The sequence below is a fragment of the Hemicordylus capensis genome, chromosome 1 (assembly GCF_027244095.1).
Source record: "Hemicordylus capensis ecotype Gifberg chromosome 1, rHemCap1.1.pri, whole genome shotgun sequence".
NCBI lineage: Eukaryota > Metazoa > Chordata > Lepidosauria > Squamata > Cordylidae > Hemicordylus > Hemicordylus capensis.
Genome location: NC_069657.1, coordinates 403,825,491 through 403,838,723, shown reverse-complemented (window position 1 = coordinate 403,838,723; position 13,233 = coordinate 403,825,491). Strand labels below are relative to the sequence as shown.

Genomic DNA, 13,233 nt, shown 5'->3' with positions numbered 1-13,233 from the left:
TGGAGAGCTGGCCATAGGGAGACCAATGTGCCCTCATGGGCACCTTTAGTCATGCCAGCATCTTTGCATAGTGTCACTGCATGTCTCAGTACATGGACAAGAAGGGAAGATATGGCAGTGTATACAGAATCAAAATCATACACTGTGGAATTCCACTGCTGCATCAACAAGTTAATGAATTAGAGAGAAATACCTGGGAATAATTTTCCCTGCGGACCACTGTTAAACAGAAACTCAAGTTTGGTTTTAACCAATACAGACAACTGCTCCTACTGCTCATTCAAACCCATGCCAGGATTGTGGGCAAAAGGTTTTCCACTACCAAAATTTTCTGAAGAAAAATTTCTGCTTCACATTACCGCAAGTCATATACCAAATCAGAGCACAAACTATTTAGGGCATCAGGAAAATGTGCACTCTAGCATTTTTACAGACCATTTATTTATTTGTCACCTTTATATACCACCCTATATAAAATCTCTGCAGTTTTCATTGTAAACAAGCAGCAAACAAAACCTAAAAAGCATATAAAACAGATTAAAATTACCACAAATAGAACTTTAAAACATCATAAACTAAAATACCTATAAAACAGGTGTGAATTCAAAAGTCATTTAAAAACAATCAAAGATGGGGAGATTCTGATGTCATTTGGAAGTGTGTTCCAGAGCTCCGGGGCAACCCTAGAGAAGGCCAGGTTTTGGTTGTCCACCAGGTGATTTGTTGGCAACTGCAACCAGATCACAGTGCTCTCTCTGATTTTTTTTCATCTGTGTGCAGAATGAGTTTTGTTCTGGGTGGCAGTATCAAGGCAGTGTGTGCACATGTGCACAGAGGCGTATCTAGGGTAGGGCAGGCAGGGCACGTGCCCCGGGCACCACTTGAAGGGGGGTGCAATTTCTTAAAATTAAATAAAAAATAAAAAATGGCTGCCAAAAACAAAATGGCCACTGTGCATGCTCAAATGGCCTCTGTGTGGCCCTAGGCCATGCCAGGCCTCGCAGAGGCCATTTGAGCATGTGCAGTGGCCATTTTGTTTTCAGTGGCCATTAAAAAAAAACAACAATTATTTTTAAAAATGGCCACTGCACATGCTCAAATGGTCCTTGTGAGGCCCCAGAGGCCTGCGGAGGGAGGGGTAACCTTTGCAGACAGCCCCCCCACAGGCTATAGGAAGCACCCCGAAGGGGCTACAGGTAAAAAATATTTTTTAAATTTAATATAATATAAGTAACTGTACACATATTCAGTTTGGCACTATGTACAAAGAATCAGGGCTTGTGAATACTGAGCTGAAGCTTATGATCTAGGATTGTATTCATTTGTTCTTACTTTACTTCTTGTGATAACTCTGTGTGTGTGTGTGTGTGTGTGTGTGTGTGTATGCATTTGTTTATTTTGGCCCAAGGCCAGCATAAATACAAGAAAAAGAAGGGAAACAACAACAACAAAAACTTGTGATTAGTGAGTTAAATGTGATGTCTTGATAATATGGCTATTAATGGTGAGTTTGTCTTTGAATCTGTGTGAAATCCTTAGTATTACAGCTCACTGGGAGTTTCTTGCTCTCTTTCTCTCATTTTAACTGTCTTTCTGAAATACTAGAATAGATTCCAAGCAGTGACACAGTTTACTCTGCATATCCTTTAATTATTTACAGAGTATCTGGGAAAAGCCAAATTCTACATTTATTTTTAAAACTTATGTAATAGTGATGCTACAGTGCATAGTAGAGAATTAGACAGGCACTTCTGTTTAGTTTTCCAAGTACACCTCCACATAGTATTTGGGTATTTCATGAGCCCCAGCATACTGAAATTTGTCGTTTTCCAGCATTTTTTGGTCTGGCTACGTCCACTGCTAAATAGTTTTTGAAATTTTAGAAGATTCGCGAGCTTGATTTGTATTTTTGACCTGATATTATAGTAAAGTTATCTGAAAGATGGGTGTCAGATGTTTGAACAGGGGGCGCAATTTCAGTGCTTACCCTAGGCGCTATTTCCCCTAGATACGCCTCTGCATGTGCATTCAACCTGAGCAGGAACAAAAATTAACTGAGCGGACATAAAAAACATGTGAGCGCATGCACACTCCTTAGAGGGAACACCATCAGAGTGCCCCCAATGATCTCAATATGTGGCAGAGTTCATGAAAAAGGTGGCACTCTCTTAAATACCCTGGGCCCAAGCCATTCAGATCATCACTGCAAATATCATGGAACATACAATAAGTTTCTGAATTTGCAAACATAGCCTTTTCTTTCAGCTCACAGCACAATACCTAGGGGAAAAGGATAACACACTCTACATTAAAATAAAAAGAGATATAATAATAATAATAGCATTCTTAAAAGCAACACTAAGTATTTTTCTAAGCTGTTAAGATGCCACTATTTTTTTTTTAAAAAAATTCTACTGGTCTAGAAATGAAAGTTGACAGCAGCTGTAGCTGCATTTTGCCAAATTACCTTTTTGAAAAAGCTACACAAGAGATTTCAGAAAATGCTACTATCTCGGGGGAAAAGAAAGAAATTAGCAATATCTCTGCAAAGAGTTACAAAAGGTGCCAAGAAAAAGCAAAGCAAAAAAGAAGTGAGACTATGCAGCTAAGTGGAAAAGGTTAATTGGAGAAGAGGAGACAGGACAATATGCAACTCTTCATGTGGATAATGGGATTCCCCATGTCTACCTTGTTGCAGACAAGATGAGACTAGTTGCTTCTGCTTCCAGTTCCTTTTGGTCAAGGAACCAGACTCCCGTTTATTATTTCTCTTGAGTTTTAAAAGGACAGCTAATGCTAAACAGAAATACCCTGAAGCCTAGGAAAGCAGGTATAATGGACCACCTTTGTTTGATTTCCCCAAGTGCTGTAGTCTAAAGTTAACCCATTAGAACCCTGGGAAGTTTTCTTTTTGAAACCTCCCCTCAATATTAGGCCAATTTACATTTACTATTTTAAAAAATGATACTTGGGTCCAAAATAAAAATACAACAGATGGAAGTGACATACAAAATCCATGTATCTGTGTTTCCTCTGAAAATACATTGAGAACAGAGCACATAAAGCTGCCTCTTGCATTCAACCACCATCCAAAGAGCAGAAGAACCAAAGCGTCATATTTGCATTGTTTCCAGCTATAATATGGGTCTACTACAAGTAGTTCACCTCCAAAATTAAACATGTCCATGGAGTGGTTAACTGATTAACTATGTTTCTTGAAAGCTCTTAGCTTTCAGTGTACATAAGATAATTTTATTCAGGAGGTTCAACAGGCAGACAGATACTAAGGACAGAAGTTCATAAATCCAGTCAAAGTGAGGAGAACCTAAAAAGTGACATTAGAAAACATCTCTCCCAAACCAGAATGCTAAAGCTATCATCCCCAGAAAATTCAATGTCTATTCCATGCCGTACTTACGCAGGCAAGTTCAAGAATTAAAAGTGTGCCTAATATGTTTTCTGAGCCATGGTCCATTAAAATTCCTTTCAGCTCAAAAATGTTAGCTGACTTAATATTATCAGACTTGCCAACAAAAATCAAAGCAACTAGCCATAAAAAACATGTACCACATTAAAACAGGGGTACATATGCTGGTAACCTCCAGGCTTGACTACTGTAATGCACTCTACGTGGGGCTGCCTTTGTACGTAGTCCAGAAACTACAATTGGTACAGAATACGGAAGCCAGATTGGTCTCTGGGACAACACGAAAGGACCACATAACACCAGTTTTGAAAGAACTACTACATATTGGCTTTCAATATGTTTTGGGTGAAACACAAAGTGTTGGTTCTTACCTATAAAGCCCTTAATGGCTTAGGTCCAGGCTATTTAGGAGAGAACCTCCTTTGTCATAAACCCTGCCTCCTGTTATGGTCTGGAGAGGTCCGGTTATGGATGCCATCGGCTCGTTTGGTGGTGACACATGACTGGAGTAGCCATTTCTCTGTGGCTGTCCCAGGGCTTTAGAATATGCTTCCTACTGAAATAAGTGCATCTCCTTCTCTGTTTTTTTCAGGAAGAACCTCAAGACTCTCCTGTTCTCGCAGGCATTTAATTAGAATTAATTTTAATAATTTTAAAACTTTGTTTTAATATATATTTTATTCTATTGTTTTATTGTCATGTATTTTAATTTGTAACTTTCAAATATTTTAAATTTTGTACACCGCCCAGAGATACACATATCAAGCAGTATAGAAATAGGGCAGGTAGATAGGTAGAGCCTGTTCTCGACAGTGGCATTTTACAATTGCATTTTACACCAAATGCATTTTACTCCAAATGCATTTTACAATTGCATTTTACTCCAAAAGTTTCTCTGGACTTGTGCCTGAAGCCAATATAACACAAACTAGTATTTTTAAGCCCATTAAAATAACGGGCGCTAGAACATTTTTTTTTATTTTTGGTTTCCATTTTTCCTTCTCCCTCTCTCTCGCCCTCCTTTCCTTCCTTTTCCCCCCCCTCTCTCTCTTTCATTCCTGCCTTTTCTCTCCCTCTTCCTCTCTTTCTTTTCCTTCCTTTCTTCTATCTCCCTCTCCCTCTCTCTCCTTTCTGTTTTCTTTCTCTTTTAAAGAGTGCCGCCGCCGCTGCGGGCGGGTGGCCGGGCGGCCGGGCCCGAGAGTGTCGCTGGCGCCGCGGGCGGCTGGTTGGCCGGGCGGAGAGTGCCGCCGTCGCTGTGGGCGGCCGGGCGGAGAGTTCAGCCACAAAGAGTGTCGCCGCCGCCGTGGGCGGCCGGGAGGAGAGTTCCACCGCTGCCGCCGCCAAGCATTCTCCCCGGTTCCCGCTTGTTCTCCCTCTCCACTGCCGCCTCTGCCCTCCCCGGTTCCCGCTTGTTCTCCGTTATCCTGGTCCCCGCTTGATCTCCCTCACCGCTGCCGCCTCTGCCCACCCCGGTTCCCACTTGTTCTCCTTCCCCGCTTCTTCTTCTTTTGACCTGGGAGACAACATGGCCGCCGTGTCTCTGCGGCCGTATCTTTCTCGGGCGCTCTGGGCATGCGCTCTGAGCATGCGCTCTGCGCATGCCCAGAATACCCGAGAAAGACACGGGCGCAGAGACACGGGCACACACTTTAGCTCTTTATTATAGAGGATGCTCAAGAAGGCTCACCAAGTCAGGGTTTGCATCCCATGCCTGTTGGTGGCATGATTGGGGCCTGCCTAACTGTCTCTTCTTTTTGGAAGGGGGCCAGTAACGTAGTGAGTTTTGTTATGACAACATCAAGGGATTTTTTTAAATAATGAAAGTGGTAAGCATATAGGATATAGATGAATCAGACCTGCCAAATTTTTCTTATAGGGCTCTTGTGCCTTTGATAGTTGTCAGATAGGCAGGAATGTAGCCCATATAACTTTTCTACTGCACTCTCGCCATGCCACAAAGAGCTTCAAGAAAAACTCCATGAAGAGCAACAGATGATAAAGCCTATCAAATATATGATGTAAGAGTAAAGGGGACGCACAATTGGCATGTTTATCAATTAAAACATAATTTTTCATTCAGGACAAAGTGTTTATTATTGAGCCCTGGGGATTAAGAAGAAAGATAACCATTTATTCATTTCTAATGAAGAAAATAGTGGAAATGCTGATTTCAAGCTGCAACAAAGCAGAGTCAGGCTGGATAGCAGAAATTGCTTTCTGGCTACAAACACAGCTATTCACTGGAAGAAGCTGCCTATGAAAGTTGTGGCAAACCTCATAGTTCCTTAAGAGGCAAATTGATGACCTTTTGGGTCATTTTGGCAAGTCTATCTGTATGATCTAGGCCTCTCAGTTGTGAAAAAACTCTTCAGAAGCCCAAGATCAGACACTGAGGTGATGATGACTTGTTCAAGGAGTGTACACTTCTGACAGAATGACATCACAATGGTAAGCCACTTCAGTATCTCATCATGCCAGCAGGAAATGCTAACAACAATCAACCCAAGACTTTCTTCCATCCAACATAATGTACTTTCCCTATGACAATCAAACCAAGAAGGAGATAATTATGCTTCTAACTCCAGTATTCACAATTTCCACTCGATTCATGAAGAGAATGCACATAGAACAGTAACCCTGCAACATTGTGTTTTACCTAGACTGTATACATCCAAGAACAAGAACTCAATCTTGGGATTAACTGCCACAACTCTCTGTATGTGGCCAAATGTGGGTTGAGTGGAACATTCATTGAATGTCATTGCATGCCAGAACACAATCATGTGATGGCTCATTCAGCTTATCTACTCTGAAGTACTGAGGTTTGTATATTTTCCCAGTTCATTTCACATGCTGATAAGCACGCTAAATGGGAGGGCAAAGAGAAAAAAGAAGAATGCATAGAAACCAGATTGACCCGAAGAACACTACAAGTTGTACCATAGGATCCTTGGCATGCAGCAGTGGAATACATATCTTGCTATGAGCAGGGATCTTAATGAATCACCACTAACTCTTTCTAGTGTTAAATGCATTAATATTATTGCCAACAATTAAAGAGGAAAGACAATGCAGTTAATGTAGGGAGAATACTTACACAATAGCTAACTAGCAAGCAATAATGACCTTTTGAGAGAAATCAACCTCGGAGCACTATTCTTCTGTTTTGATTTATTTTTGCTCTAGTTGGGCTCCCTTCCTCCAGGTTTTTAAAAAAGCTCTTAAAACTCATCTGTTTAGAGAGGCTTTTCAATGACTTTTACTGCATCTTGCATCTGGTGAGTTTTAAATTTTTTTATAATCTAGTTTCAATTGGGTCTATTTTAGTTGTTCTATTAATTTTATATTGTTTAGTGCTTTATCTGTTCTTACTGTTTTATTTTTAACTTTATACAGCTTATATTGTTCTATTTTTTAAAACCTGTTTTACTGTTCTGCAACTGTTGTAAGCTGACCCGAGCAGCTTTGCACAAGATGGGTGGGATATACATCTTTTAAATAAATAAATAGTAAAATCAATTTTTAATCCAAGAGGTACAATATTCAGGGACAGTTAAGATAGCAAAAGATGATGTAGAGATGAAATGCTCAATGTATTACACTGACTTGAGACATCAAATTACAAAGGGCTATTGATGAAAAAGAATATTACACTAAATGTTCTGCACAACATATTAAACCAAACTCTCGTCAAGACTGCCAAAAATATCAAGAAAAGTGACCTTCATCTTCTCATTCCAGATAAATGAGAAACATTAAAAGGTGCTTGCTGACCTAAAAAAGGATCAGTACTTTGAATAAAATGAACACTATTTGAATTAATTCATGACACTTACCCAGATTTCAAATCTGTAATCCTTAAGCAGTTAGTTGCATCCAGTCCTACTTTTCCATTTCTAACCACATTGGAAATCAAAGGAGAAAGTGATGGAGAAATTCTGTTCAAGGCAACTTCAGGAGACATATTAATGCGTTGGTTGTATTCAGCTCTGCAAGGGAAATAATTAAAAGTATCAAAGAGTAGCTATACCATTTCTATACATCCTTAAGACGTCACCCAGAGGCCTGACAAAGAGACACCTACTTATGAGACAGGGTCAAAAGGAAAAGAAAAGGAAGGATGATGATGAAAGCAGAGAACTCAGAAAAAAGACTGAAGACAATAGAAGCTAAGAAAAAGTAAACAGGAGCAACGACAGCTAGGAGAACAGATATGGCCTAGCACTTGCTAAAACCCACATTCATAGTCATTTTCCATATGCATTCCCACTATTTAGTAGATATTTCAGCCATATGCCAAATAAGTTCTCTTATCCTCTCCATTAATAAGCTGTGGAATACAGTACATTTTAAACCAAGCCTGAACAACAACAAAGCTGAACACAGTTCACTGTTACCAGCCACCCTTATTCTATCCGGTTCCCAGGAGCCTCCCTGTTTGCAGTTGCATCTCCAGGCTTGGAGATTGCACTTTGGATATACTCAGGAGCTGCACCGCAATGTGAGCTCTCAGTTTTTAGTACACATGGGGACAAGTCTCTTAGTTGGCAGTAGGCTAGTCACCCCGTGCCCTCCCTATGTGGGGCTCCCAGCTAAGTATTTATTTACTACATTTTTAAACCGCCTTTCTGCCTTGACAAAGGCACCCAAAGCGGTTTACAATAAGGAGACTCCAGAGTTAACTGGCATCCAAAGCCACTCTAAACTTAGAGTGAACCACCTCACCCCCGCGCCCGCCCCTTTCACAGGAGATAGCAGCCAGTGTTCCCTCTAACAGGGATTCCCAGATTTTGTTGACTACAACTCCCATAAACCCCAGCCAAAGGCCATTGCAGCTGGAGATGCTGGGAGTTGCAGTGAACATCTGGAAATCCGTTCGAGGGAACAGTGATAGCAACATGCTAACAAGATGATTATGCCAAGCAGGGAGAAACATAGATAAGATGGTGAAGTAATGTTCTCCTCTTCACAAAGGAGATAAGTCAGTGACATAGACCTACAGGTATACCCATTGAAACTATTGATAAGATTACTGGAGAGCCCATTCCGACACAGATGTTCTTTCACACACCTGCATACTCTGATTTTCATCACAAACAGCCTTACTTGCAAAAGGCATACCGCCATTGTCACACCAAGAAAAGAGCAATTAGAAACAATGCATTCCGCACAGGTCCATCCGGACAATTCTAGACAGCAAAGCATGACAACTGGAATGTGTCCCCAAAGCACATTTTGGGATATAGGTACCCCCAGGTCCATGACCCAGTTTGCTCCCTTATGCCTCTCACTTGCAACTCCATCAGATGCTTCAACACACCATCTTCGTGCTTCCTTGTATACTCCACCGTGTGCTATACTTGGGACTCCAACCAACAACCTTCACTTTCCCTCGTATGCTATACTTCGGACCCCACTGAGTATTCCATACGCTCCCCTGCAACCTACAAAGAGCTTGAAATCACTATCTGGATCGGTCCTTGCACCAATCCATCCAGCTTGCCTCACACCTATAGGAAGCTGGATCCACAGAGAAGCCATGTCTCATGGGCATCCCTTGTTATACAAATCTCTGCACCCTCCTGCTTCCCATCATGCTGAGGATCAAGACCTGGCAATCCCTCCAGCAGCCCCTGGGTCTCATTGTCCAGATCAGGTGAATATGAGCCTTTGCTCCTCCTTGGGCTCTGAAACTATCTCTGCTCCCCTTTCTTAAATCAACCCCACCTCTCTCTCTCAAATCTTTCTCCTGCCCACCTGGGAAACTTACACAATTGGACCTTAAGCTAAAATGCTTTAGCATACTTTATTGCTGTTAAAGTTAGAAACGCCCCTTTGTAGTTAATTTGCTTAGTAACGTATTTTTATTGATCTAATCACACCATTATCTTCCTGTATCCCTTTTATTTCAAATAAAATTTTCTCTTGATTTTTAAACTACATCCTTGTCTCAAATCCAGTCATTCCTTGAGCACAAATGTTTGCATAAATTAAAACTGGTGGAGCTGACCCCTTTAACAGCTAATTCCCCACACCGCCGGAACATTGGGGGTGCCAACCAATCACCCCTGGGCCAGTTCCATTAACACTGCCTACCACTCATGGTAGTCAACAATAGACTTGATGTCTCTTGGTTCTGATGTTGTCTGAGTGGGACTGCCAGAAGGAGTGGTGGTCAAGAATGTGGCAGACATCAATACACGGCTGGTGGGCGGCATTTGCATTTGGCTTGATGCATCACGATCTGCACAGGTCTGATATGGACCACTATTTATTTCAGCACTAGAAGTTGGACAGTGCCCTTTTAATTATCTTGCAATATACACAGCGACTGATGAACACATGCATAATGGCTGGATTTCAGTTATTTCTAAGTTTGCCCTCTCCCCAAAGTTTACTTCCATTTTAAGCAACATCCTTACTGAATGAAAACAAGGATACCTGCTTAAGTCAGAACTCAAATCAAACATGCTGTTTTTATTTTTATCATCAAAATAATGCAACTAAACAATAATAGGGGGTGGGGGGAGTAAGCAGGTATACCACTAAAACTGGCAAATTTACCCCATGGCTTGGGATGTTTATACTAATTAACAGTATACAAGAGGGAAGCAAGATCATGAGCTTGAACTCCTAGTGTAGGAAAGTAAATATAACTTTACTAGCTGAACCTGCACAGAGCACCTGTGTGCTGGGACTTGGTTGCTCTCCTTGCCCCCTGCCACAGCCCCTGCTTCATTGCTCATTGTCAGCCACCCACTCTCAGCCGCCCCTCCCAACTGCTCACCCACCCACTCCTTGCCACCCGCCTCAATCACTCGCCCTCCCCGAACACTTGCTCACCCCTCCTTGCCACTCACTCACCCCCTACCCGCTCCTCTTCCCTAACTGCATGTGGAATCCCTGCTGCCCACTCACCATCGTGCTTCTGTTCTGTTACCTCCAATTGGTAAAGCAATGTGAGCACTGTGTGGGCGGGGCTTGCCACATACGACCTGTGTGTGTGTGTACACACACACAAAAAACAACACATATATACACATACACACACACTAGCTGATCAGGCACAGAGCATCTGCACCCCTAGTTCTTCCTGTCTCTCCTCCCCATCTTCATCTCCCCCCTTCCTTCAGCCCCAGTCCATTCTCCATTCACCTCCCTCCCTTCAGCCCCAGTCCGTTCTCCTTTCCACACACATACCCACTCCCTTCAGCCCTGGTCTGTTCTCCCTCTCCAAGTCCACTTTCCCTCTCCGCTGGCCAGCCTGGCCAGCACTTTCCCTGCCCGCCGGCCAGCCCTTTCCTTCCCTTCCCGCCAGCCTGCCAGAGTCACTTTCCCTCACTGGCCGGCCTGACCAGTGCTTTCCCTCCCCTTCTGCCCACTGCCACCATTTCCCCGCCCCGTCCCTAGCCAGGCAGCTGCTCGCAAACTCTTACAAAAGCTGTCATGCATGAGATAGTGATCGGTACACCTTGGAGAAATATATATAAAGAAGATAGATAGGCTTGTTGGGATCAGAATACAGCAACTGAAGAATATAACTTGTTCAAAACAGAAACATGGGGAGAATACCACTATATGGCAAAAATATGTACATCTGCACAGAAATCTAAGAGAATGGACATGGTAGCCAAGTGGAGAGCATCTGGATTAAAATAAACAGTAAAGGAGAGGAAAAACGACATGGTAGTTGGAGTCTACTACAAACTGTTATACCAGGATGTGGATGATGGTTTCCTGAAACAAATAACAGATCCTTCGAAGGAAGAACTGCAAGTGATGGGGACTTCAGCTATCCTGTTATCTGTTAGGAGACACACTACTAAACATTCTGAGCATAGGAAGTTGCTTTATAACAAATCAGATCACTGGTCCATCAAACTGGCAGCAGCTCTCTAAGGTTTCAGGCAGGAGTCTTCTCCCAGCCCTACATGGAGATACCAGAGACTGAAACTGGGACCCTCCTCATGCAAAGCAGATGCTCTACCACTGAGCTACAACACCCATTCACATTTCATGGTGTTGCTCACTCTGCTTTTTCTGCAGCCTTCCAGAACCCTCTCTGCTTATGTCTGAGTCTGCAGACAAATGGGTCTCACTTCTGACATACTCAGGAGCCTCACAACACCGTGAGCTCTCTGTTTGTTGGCATATTGGGAAACAGTCACTCAGTAGGCAGTGGGATGGTTACCCCTAGATTTAGCAGCTGCAAAAGAGCCAAATTGTAGGCATGTGCCTGAAACGTTTCGGAGGCCATTATGAAGGCCTCCGAAACGTTTCAGCACTGGGGGCGTTTCGGCGTTTCGTTGCCGACGGGGGGTAGCGCTTTAAGGGTGGGGGAGGGTGTACTCACCCTTCCCGCCGCATTTCCCCCGCCGACGCGCTGTCATTTGGAAGTCCCTCGGGGCGGCAGCGTTCCTCCCTGCCACCCCGTTTGCCCCGTTGGCCGGAAGTCGCGAGCGCGTGTGCGCCCGTTGTGCATGCGTGTGCACATGGCAGAAAGGCGCGCACGCAAGCAACGATCTTCGTGCACATCCCTACCAAATTGAAAGGGAGCTCACCTCGCGCCTTCCCCCATGCTGAGATACCTCAGTAGACTCCTAAAGTTAACTTGCAACAGTTAACTCTCCATTCAAGGTCTCTCTCCATGACTGACCCCCTTTTGGTTTACCTCCCCTCCAGAGCTGGCTCAAATGAGCTAAAAGCCAATTATCTCAGCAGGGAAGTCAGATAAGGCTCTGCAAGGCACATTCACTCCTTATCAAAAGAAGGCTGGCAATAGGAACCCAGAAATATACCCATTAAAACACTGATTAATTCACTCTAAGGCATGTGTACGTGCGCACACTCACAAGGTTTTGGATGTCCGCTCAGTTTAATTTAGTACCTGCTCAGGTTGAATCAGGAAGGCCCCATTCTGAGTGCAGGTGCGCACACACTGCCTTAATATTGCCACCCAGAACAAAACTCATTCCACACAGAGATGAAAAAAAAATTAGAGGGACCACTGGACATGCTGCCACAGAAGGCAGAAGTTGATCTAATGGACTAAAGTCACAGGTGGCTAGATTTTGGTTGAACATTTGAAGAAACCTAGCAGTAGGAGCAGTTACACAATGGGATCAATTAATTAGGAGAGGCAATTTAGGGAGGTGATAGTTGGGAGGTGATGGTAGGGGAGGGCTCTCCCTTCCTGGAGGTCTCCAAGCAGAGGCTGGACAGTTGGGAATGCTCTGGACTTCTTGCACTGAGCACAGGAATGAACTACATGATGTACAAAGTCTCATCCAGCTCTATGATTCTGTTTAAAAGTCTAAGGTATAAAATAAATTAAGGAGCACTTATTATTATTATTATATTTTGCTAAGCTATTAAACAAATAATGCAACAGTGGATCAGGAATCACAAAAAGACTATATTTAGTCTTTCAGTCACAAAGACATTCAGTCACAAACCCAAACCAAACAGTGCTTAACCGCAAAGCTGCGAGGCCTGGTTTGGATGAAAAACCCCAGAGATGGGTGTCATCAGCATCTCAGCAAAACCTTCCCCAAAGGCCTCACATGCACATTAAAAAGAAGCAGATCCAAAATTAATACCGAGGAGCAAAATAGGAGAAGTCCCTGGCATACAACAAGTACCATGCAGTCCTTTATCTTGTGAGGTCACTACCACTCCTGGTAGCCCCACAAACACTGCAGGGGTTCTACCAAAAAAAAAAAAAGCCAAAAAAAAAGCACCGATATCACAAAGTGAATCTGATAAAAAGTCACCAACATCTTTAAACAGGGTACAAAACACCCCAT

At 43.0% G+C, this 13,233-nt stretch overlaps 1 protein-coding gene across 8 annotated transcripts in view; it reads right to left on the bottom strand.

Annotated features, from left to right (window-relative positions):
• BABAM2 (BRISC and BRCA1 A complex member 2) overlaps positions 1-13,233 on the bottom strand; it is a 224,658-nt gene that overhangs the window by 209,966 nt on the left and 1,459 nt on the right. For 4 of the 8 annotated variants that reach the window (XR_008318845.1, XM_053305958.1, XM_053305949.1 and 1 more), the window contains exons 1-2: positions 11,781-11,804; positions 7,264-7,416 (exon numbers count right to left, since the gene is read on the bottom strand). Coding sequence is in view for 7 of the 8 variants with exons in the window: in XM_053305958.1 (XP_053161933.1) it covers positions 7,264-7,416; positions 11,781-11,794 (167 nt within the window). In the remaining variant the exon portion in view is untranslated. Of the gene's footprint in view, positions 1-7,263; positions 7,417-11,780; positions 11,805-13,233 lie in introns of those variants that run through there. The other 4 variants (XM_053305982.1, XM_053305967.1, XM_053305975.1 and 1 more) reach the window with 2 other exon arrangements.